The 10,273-nt window shown below is 32.2% G+C and overlaps 1 protein-coding gene across 1 annotated transcript; it reads right to left on the bottom strand.

The window, feature by feature from the left end:
* Positions 1–4,293: 4,293 nt before the first annotated feature.
* Positions 4,294–5,499, bottom strand: LOC131038293 (LRR receptor-like serine/threonine-protein kinase FLS2). The gene has a single exon (XM_057970637.2). It carries the CDS (start codon positions 5,497–5,499, stop codon positions 4,294–4,296), a length of 1,206 nt encoding a protein of 401 aa, XP_057826620.2.
* Between the last annotated feature and the right edge of the window lie 4,774 nt (positions 5,500–10,273).

The raw sequence follows: 10,273 nt of genomic DNA on the forward strand, positions 1-10,273 counted from the left end.
TATGGGAAAAAAAAACCTCCCAAAAAGAGAGAAAATACAATAAATGTGTCAAAGAAAAAAGGAAAGGAGTTAATGTGACCCACTAAGGACTACTTCTATCATAATAGTATAATGGATGTCCCCCGATAAGAGGCAAAAAATGAAGATAACAGTCCCAGCATTGAAGAAGTAGCTCTTGTGCCAATGATGAATGTCTAAACATTAAACATGATCAAGTGCCTGCAAACGACATTTCCCTCATCAAGAAGAAACAAATTCATTGGAGACATGAAAAGATACTCCCATAAAATGGAAAATGTAGAAATACAAATCTAAACTGTGTGTACCTTTGGAAGATGATTGAGAAGGGATCTCAATGTGAGGAGTAGCAATGTGCAAATAGGCCTCTAATATATAAGAACATGAAATACCTTTGATATACTCAATCTCCTCTAGTGTTGCATTATCAAAGGGTATGAAATTTGCATGTGCAAGGGAATCTACTGTAGCATCCTCTAAGAATGGAGAGATATGTAGGTCTCCTTGCATCTCTCAAAGTTGAGTCTAAAGTACCCCATGATACCTCCTCAAATAAAATAATTAGAACCAAAGAATCTTTGCACATGTAAAATATATCACATAAAGAACTATCCAACAAATATATCCATTCTAGGTGCCAAAATATCCCAAGTAATTGCCCAGATAGTGAAAAAAAAAAATGTAAATAAAATGTACTTTGGAAAAAATCTTGAAAAAAGAGTAGTAGATTAAAATATAGGACTTCACAAGATTTCCAACAATGTTTGGGTTTTGAAAAAGGAGTCCAGAGGTGTAAGATAACTATCCTTAAAAGCACAAAACTGAAGGCTGACTTTGGAGGCTTTATACAGATAATTGTTCTAAAATATAACAAATTCACCTATAGATTTTGATCGGTGCTCAAACTAGTTTTCCAATGATATCTTGTCTGTGCAATTTCGACTCCTATGACCTATTTATAGCATAAAACCCAATAACATATCAATTAGGGCTTTCAAAAATAGAAACTTTCTTAAAATCTTAGGTTTCTTAGAATAGAATCTTTTCAAAAATAGAAAGTTTCTTAACAAATTTTTTTATATAAATAGAATATTTTTGAAAATAGAAAGTTTCCAAAAATAGAAAAATTTTGACACTCGATTTTCTCCAAAAGTTGGTAAAAAATTGTCCACTTATAAATCCACACAAGAAGCTAAACTTGGTGACACTACAATACTTCAAAAAAACAAACTCAAAGCTTGAGATGGGGTTTACTAAATTCACACTCTAATACCATATTTAATTTTACAACACAAGCCTAGAAGATCAAGCAGCAAACTAGAACACCTTCCACAAATGAGATTAGCAAGAAAAATATGTCATACTCTTCAAAAGAAAAGATTACATGATGAAATTGCAATGCATAATGATGTTCTTATATAGAGAGAACAGAGATATTGTAACCTAAATTTAGGATAGCAAAAGAAAAAGTATAAGAAGATAAATAAAGCTCAAGTATTGCTAAAGTAAAGTCAAGCTAGTATTAGCCTAGTTAAATAAAATTTAAAAAGAACCTAAGCTTATATTAGGTTATTAAATTAATTAAAGAACCCAATTAATTAATTATTAGATCTTTTTCTTAATTACTCCAACACAAATTCTCAACTCACTTAACACTTACATTCAATTGACTCGTATACCAATTTGATGGGAAAAACTCCCAATTTAAATCATATAGTGCATAAATTTGATAGCAAATTGATTGATTTAAAATAAAAAACACCCAAACAACTACACACAAAGTTGTTATTTTACTTAACCAACAACTAGAAATACTCACAAAATGAAATCCAAACATAAGGTAGATGAAGAAAGGAAAAACAAAAATTTTATTAAACATAATATCACATTTACAAACCACTTCAAAACTCATATTACTATATATCATACAAATTATTCTTTGACAAGGATCTAGAGTTACACCCAATCACCATTAATTTGGAATTGCTCAGATCGCCTCATTCCTTTGCTTGTCTAGAACTACTTGATATTCAACTACTCTCTTCACAAACATTTGCATTGTTTCTACCACATTCCTCTAGTCTTTCTAGAGCTTAATGAACCTATTTAGGCATACAAACTCAGCTAACTTTTGAAATAATATTCCTTTTTTGGTTGTTCGCTGAAAAAATTTCTAGTCAATTTCAAAATTCAAAGTTACCTACCAATATTGACATAATTGACAAACAAATAACTACTACTTTATGTGTCAGGGAAAAGAGGTACAAATATCTAGGTGGTTGACAAGAGGTTGAGCAGTAAGTTCCAACATGCAATGGCTTTGAAGCCCCCCCCCCCCCCCCCCCCCAATGGCACTACTTTTATGATAGTATTTTGGTGGTAGGAAAAAAGGTTGACACCATTTAATCTATTCCCCAATGGTTTCGAAGATCAAGATTCTTAAGGTGTACAATAAAATTATAGGTAAAAAATATTTATAAATTAGATTGATATAAATTTGGATTTTTTTCAAATAGATTAATGGACCATTTAGTAAATTTATTCTCAATTAAATTGAATGCAATTCATCACAACATCAATGCCAAAAATCTAATGAGAGAGCGAAAAAAAAATTAAAAAAAATAATTTTTTTACCTTACAATATAATCTAGAAAATCTTAGTAATAGAATTACATCAAATTCAAATCAACATTTTAGATAATGCCAAATTATTCTTACTATCAAATTGGTTCTATAGACGTGCACATTTCTATTATATCGTCAATTAAGAGAACTCTTCAATAGCACAACAATAAACCTAGATGACATACTTGGGAAATATCTGTAAGATTGTAGTAGCTATTAATATTTGATGCAACCGAGAAATGTGGATATACTTTTTGACGACGAATGATCAATTATAGAGTGAATGCTACTATACCATACTTAGTCTAATGATCCATCTATTAAAGTTATTTTACATCATTCAAATAATTTAAAGAATAGATTATCTTCAAAGTACTGCATATGCTTCATGAACTAGTAGAATAAAGGCACATGATTTGGAACATCTTACTTGTTTTAAGAATTAATAGGTGGCATAAAGATTTTCCATTAAAGTATAAGAGAAGATAAACATCAAATTATTTAATAAAATTTAGATTATTAAGTTGTCTTTAAATTCTTTTTTGTCAATGAATTCTTAATTTGTTGATTAAACTAAACATTTTTTAATGAGCACATCAAAGATTGAACCTTACTAAATACAAGACTCCCACATTTAAAAGAGCTGAAATGATTTAATATTTTTGAATTTTAAGATTAAAGAATAGTGAGGGGAGGGAAAAAAAGATAAATTTTAAAACCATCCATATAAAGAGAGGAAGTTCCATAAATAAGTTAATGCGATGCCTATTCACAAGAAAAACCTCATCTTCTCCATTAAAGTGGAAATGCTTTTCCAAGCTCCCAAAAAATGCAAATTGATGAACCAAACCTTAGAGGAAAATGTAGGAAAATACATTATGATTCCGATTAGATTAAGATGTCGAATCCTCCCTAAAATTTTCAATTCTATATTAAATTTCTTATCAGAATATTTATACCATTACATGGCCAATCGAGACAGTTCTGCAATAATGTGAAGGAAAATTCAGAGAGTAATGTCTAGCTAATATTTGCAAGCTTGTAGTAGTTATAGATCTCTGAAGCAATTGGTATAATGTTAGATGCATTTGTTTGGATAATGAATTCTCAATTAAAGAGTATATGCAACATATAGGTCTAAAACTTTGAATGAATTCTGTAAGAAGCCTCACGACGCATCCTTCAAAGGTATTTCAAATTATTCAACAACAAACTCAGTAACGGAAATTCTTCAATTCTTTTTCCTAATTTATTCTCTCAGGGCATGTTTCATAGTATTTATAGCATTCAGATTGATTTCATCATTTTCACCTGGGAGAATAATGCATATCGACGAGGGGAAGAAAATAAAAATATCAAAATTCTCAATATAATTAAACAATATATTACACATTATTGGAATATCTTGTTAAAAATTACACCTGAGTATATTGCATGAAAGTAGACAATGTTGTGGGCGAACATAAACTTGAAATGGCTAGCATGAAGCACTAAAAAGCACATTCAAAATGTCAAACTTTTGACGATTGATAAATGTTAAAATGGAAGAAGCTGCATTTCCATGGGTCATTGTCTTCCATGTTTCATTCGCATCCCTCCATAACATCTGCCCGTCTGTTTGAAAATCTGACCTCAGCCGCTTTTACAAGTTCACCAGGGAATGGAGCCTTGGAGATTGTTTTCTGACAAACTTAAATTCTTCAAGGCAGACAGATTTCCTAAGGAATTAGGAATGGTGCCGGATAACTTGTTTTTATTAAGGTAGAGAGCCTCAAGGTGAGTGAGCATGCCCAATTCAGGAGGAATGGTTCCGGAGAGATTGTTTGCTCCCAGATGAAGGATCTTCAAACCGCGGCAAGCGGAGAGAGTGGGTGGAATTGTGCCCTGTAGATGGTTTCTCGTCAAATCTAAAACAGTCAAGGCAGACAGATTTCCTAAAGAACTAGGAATGGTGCCAGATAACTTATTTCCCCAAAGGTTAAGAAACTGAAGGTGAGGGAGCATGCCCAGTTCATGAGGAATAATACCACTGAGATCATTTTTTGCCAATTCCAATTCAACCAAAGAGGATAGATTTGCTAAAGAACGGGGAATGGTACCAGTGAAATTGTTTGCTCCCAAGTAAAGGATCTCCAAACTCGTTAGGAGACTCAACTCGTGCGGAATGCTGCTATGCAGTTGGTTAAAAGTGAGTCTCAGGTCATGCAAACCGCGGCAAGTGGACAGAGTGGGCGGAATGGTGCCTCTGAGATTATTTATTCCCAAATCCAATTCAACCAACGCAGACAGATTTCCTAAAGAACTGGGAATGGAACCGGTGAGATTGTTTATTCCCAAGTAGAGGATCTTCAAATTTGTGAGGAGACTAAGCTCGGGCGGAATGCTGCCATGCAGTTGGTTAAAGGAAAGTCTGAGGTCATACAAATTGCGGCAAGCGGAGAGAGAGGGCGGAATGGTTCCTTGCAATTGATTGCTATAGAGCCAGAGTACCTGCAGATGGGGAAGTCGGCCGAGTTGAGATGGAATGTTACCAGCGAGGGCATTTTTGGAGAGGTCAAGGGATCGAAGAGAGGAGAGATTCCCTAGGATAGGAGAGATTATGCCGTGTAAGTTCATGCTCGATAAATTGAGGGTGACGACAGACTGAGAAGAACGATCGCAGGTGACGCCAGTCCAATTGCAGAGGGGCCGAAGGGGCGTCCAGTTGGGCTGTAAATTGTCATTGTTATTCCAAATGGCGGCTTTGAATTGCAAGAGCAAATATTGTTGTTCTTGAGAGATATTATTGAGATAGTGAGGAAAAGTGGAGATTGAAAAAATGGAAAACACAAAAGGGAATAACAATAGAGGAGCCATGATAGGATACAAGAGCAGCATGAAATGTAGACAAGGCATGAAACTCTGGATGCAAAGAGGATCAAATAAATTGGCGAAATCACCGCATAATATTGAAACAAAATATTATATTAATTAACTACCCCATGTTACACGATTCCAGCTTTGGTTGATTAGAAAACAAAAAATTATTTAATTATTTTGGGACCATTACAAATAACTAGGTGTACTCTTTTATTTCCATTTAAGATATTTTTCTATCATTATTAAAATATTAAAATGTAGATATGGCTTTTTTAATTTAAAATATTAATTATTTCTAATTTTATTTATTTTTAAACTTTACATGATATGACCATGATATGACCATGAATTAACTGATTTTCCATCTCTGTATTTTTGAATCTTCACTTAAATCCTTTTATGCTTTCTTCTCTTAAAACTGCTTTCCTTTTTTTCACACTCCAATGGTTCGAAAGAATACTAAGAATAGATTAAACTTTGACAGTTTACAACCCTAGTTCACTCACTTCCGATGATTTATTTGTTTGATAGTTTTGATGGCTATTCAAACAAGTTGCCGAGATTTATTTGTGGCATTTATAATCTGAGGGAAAGAGGGGAAAGAGTTCCATCAGAAATTGATATGATTATGGTTCCAGTGATAAGGTGGGTGGGCTTTAAATAGTAAAATCTAAAGCAATTATGACTTGTCAAAATATATGGCTAATATTCTAGAATTTTTAAAGAAACACTGGTTCATTTCTTTTAAGTAAATAATCCTCGGAGTGTGTTGTTTACTCATTTTCAGTTAAATTCTGATGTGTGTGTAGTCTAATTATGCTGCACTTTTTCTGACAAATATAACACCATACACTTATGTAGGCATGGGGAAATGGACAATTTTAACCAGAAGATTTTACTGCAAATTTTTCTTGCTGTTACAAACATAGTATTCATTTATTATTTTAATTTTCAAAGATAGGGAGAAGAGGAAAGGAATACATGCAAATAAAACTAATGTGTTAGAAGTAATCATACCTACCTTCATTAATATCAATTCAAGTATGATTTTGATTGCAAATCCCCTTGCGTTGATACTCATATGGTGTAGTTTTAAATGCAATTTAATATTTTTTTATTATTATTGTTGGGCATATACAATGATGTATGTAGGCTTTTTGTTTTAAGAAAATAATATGAAAAGACCTGTGTAGTGCTTTTGTATTGTTGTAGCAATAGCTTAAGCAACAAAAACTAAGGGAATTTTATTTTTTATTTTTGTGAGCGATAAAAGAGGAGCAACTCTAGGTTTAATGGATGCATATGTGCAATATTTTTTTGTATTATTGATATATTTATATGAATATATAATATCTTGTTGTTAAACTCTATGTTTTGATTAGTGTTTTGTTCTTTATTTTGTCTTTGCGTACTCCTCTACCTCTTGCCATCATGTGGTAGCGGAGGTAAAGGTCAATGGTTTGAAGATTTTCAAAAAAAAATGATAAAAGAGAAAAAGATTTTTCAAACAAGTTATTTCGTAGTCAACAATGCGAATGTCAAGCACAATTTTGACAAACCCACAAATTCCTCTGTTTAATAGAAACAATTATGATTATCGAGCAATCTCAATGAAGACATTATTATGTTTCAAGATTTATTAGATCTTGTAGACAATGGTTACCCAGAACCAGCTAATTCAGTAGCATGCAATACCCTAACTTGAGTAGAGAAAGATTTATTGAAGCATAATAAAAAGAAGGATTCAAAAAATCTCATTTTTTATCTTCCAAGGATTGCATCGACAACAAAATAGAAAAAAGTATGGGGTATTCCTCAAACTTCATAAGGATGAATCGCTAAGGTTAAAACAACTAAGCTACAAATTCTATGAAGGAACTTTGAGCTAATACACATAAAAGAATCAAACACAATAGACTCATTCTTCACTAAATCATTGGTAAACCAAATCAAATCATATGGTGAAGCTCTTGAAGATGTGAAAGTAGTTGAAAACATTTTTATAAGTTTTAATACAAGGTTTGAATCAATTGTGGTGTCCATGGAAGAGACAACGGATCTCTCACACTTTTCAATTGATGAGATACATGCATCTCTCATTTTTCATGAGCATAGGCTAAGGAGGTCAACAAATTAAATTTCAAAACATTCTATCAAGACACAAGTCTCAATCAACCATGGTAGAGGCATGGGAATATCAAATTTTAGAGGTAGGGGAAGAAATTCATATAGAGGTGGATGAACCAACCCATCAAACTCAAGTGGAAACTCAAGTGGAAGTGACAACCATCAAATGTCAACCTAAAATCAATCTCAAGGCCAAAAGTATCATAAGAGATCAATTCAATGTCATTATTGCAATAAATGCGAGCATTATTTAAATGAATGTAGAAAGAAACCATATGATTCTAGACAACACACTATAAATTTACCAAATAAAACCAAAATCAAGACAACATGTTCATAGCTTGCAATGTTGCACAAGAAAATAAAAAATATATATGGTTTTTAGACTCAAGTTGTAGCAATCATAGGATTGGAATTTTAGAAATGTTTTCTAGTTTGGATAAGAGTGTAAAAGCATATGTCATTCTGGAGAATGATAATAATGTTTTGATTATGGGTAAAGGAAACATCAATATTCTAACCAAAAAGGGAGGAAAATAATTAATTTTGATATGTACTTCATTCCTAGCTTGAAGCATAACCTAATGAGTATTAGGAAACTTGTCCAATTGGGGTATAGAATCTTTTTCAAAAACAAAGAATTCATAAGTTTTGATAAATTTTCAAGCAATTAGCCTATAGCCAAGGTCGAAATGAGACACAATAGAATGTTTCAACTAAGGCTAAAAATAGATTTGAAGATACAATTTTCTCAAGCACATCCTTCAACAAACTTACAAGAGGAAGAAGAGAAAACTATAATAATCACTCAAATAATCTTTCAAGATTAAATTAAAGTTCAAAATTGGTTATGTTATCTAAGATTTGGACACCTTTTAGTATAGGAAAACCATGGTAAAGGGGTTACCACTAATAAAAAACCAAATAGAGTATGTGAAGTTTGTATTTTAGGTAAACAACATAGAGAAGCATTTTGAATAGGAAAGTTATTATGTGGATGCTATTACTTCTTGACATTTATTGGTAATTTCACAAGAAAAACATGCGTCTACTTTTAAAAACATTAGCATGAAGTGCTTGGATATTTTTTGTCAATTCAAGGCTCTTGTTGACAAGCAAAGTGGGCATCACATTAAAGAATTGAGAATAGATAGAGGTGGTGAATACATTCAAAATGAATTGATAAAGTTTTGTAAGGACCATGTGGATTCCACAAAAAATTTACTACAAGGTATACCCCTCAACATAATGGTACCACTGAAAGAAAACATAGAACAATTGTGAAAATGGCACTGAGCATGTTGAAAGAAAAATATTTGTGAGATGAATATTAAGTTGAAGGTTTAGCATGTGCAACATATATAACGAATAGATGTCTCACTAAAAGTGCAATCAATATGATTTTTGAATAAGCATGGAGTGGAAGAAAAATAATGTTTCTCATATGAGAGTTTATGGATGTGTGGCATATGCATATATTTGGAATGAGTTGAGAACAATGTTAGACAATAAAGGAAAAACTGTATATTTGTGGGATACAGTGATGAATCCAAACTATACAAGTTGCATAATCTAATCACCAAAAAATTTATAATCAGTAGAAATGTGAAATTCATAGAAGGTGAATAATGGGATGGAATTTCAAATGCAAACAATCAATATTGAAGCCAACCTACAATATGAAGAGAACCAAGATTTTATGCTAGTAGGTGCTCCTCTAGTTTTGATTTTTTCCACACCCATTCATTCTCAACAAAGTGGTCAAATGACACATTCATCAAGTGCAAGGGCAACCCCACACACTCAATAAATACACTCTATCAAATGCACCATGCAACAAACACAATCTTCAATTGGTACTCTTGGCACTAAACCATCACATTCTACAAGTTCAAGTGACATGTCAAACCCCACACTAGCAAGATTGAGGATACAAAAATTAAAAGTTGAAGAAAAAATAATTTATGATAAAAAAGAAGGTGAAAAAAATAAATGACTAACTTCTCTTGTTTAATTTATATTCACATGTAGATGATCCAAATAATTTTGAAGAACCAATTACTGAAGAAAAATAGGTAAATGCAATGGATGAAAAAATAGATGCTAGAAAAAAGAACTAAACATAGGAGTTAGTGAATCATGCACAAGGAAAAGAAGTGATAGGATTGAAGTGGAATTAAAAACCAAATTGATTTCAAATAGCAATGTGAAAAAGCGTAAGGTAATTCTTGTGGAAAAAGGCTATTCACAACAACACAATAGATTATAATGAGATTTTTATAGTGGTAGCCCGTTTATATACTATATGGACAATATTAGACATAGAAAATCAACAAGAGTGGATAGTATATAAAATAGATATGAAATCAGCATTCTTCAATGGTTTGTTAGAAGAATAGGTCTATGTGGAGCAGCCACCTAGGTAAGAGATGTTGTGCCATGAAAACAAATTTTACAAACTCAAGAAGGAAATCTATGGACTTAAGCAATCTACAAGATCTTGCTATAGTAGAATCGATTCATATATTTTACAAAATTACTTTAATATGTGTTGCAATGAGCCTACATTGTATACTAATATGAATGAGAAAGGTGAGATCATAAGTGTTTATTTATCTTTCGAGGACATGATATTCATAGGTGA

Source organism: Cryptomeria japonica, unplaced genomic scaffold, assembly GCF_030272615.1.
Source record: "Cryptomeria japonica unplaced genomic scaffold, Sugi_1.0 HiC_scaffold_57, whole genome shotgun sequence".
Lineage (NCBI taxonomy): Eukaryota > Viridiplantae > Streptophyta > Pinopsida > Cupressales > Cupressaceae > Cryptomeria > Cryptomeria japonica.

What these genes read in the sequence shown, in the direction of transcription:
- LOC131038293 (XM_057970637.2), bottom strand. Translation starts at nt 5,499, where the DNA reads ATGGCTCCTCTATTGTTATTCCCTTTTGTGTTTTCCATTTTTTCAATC.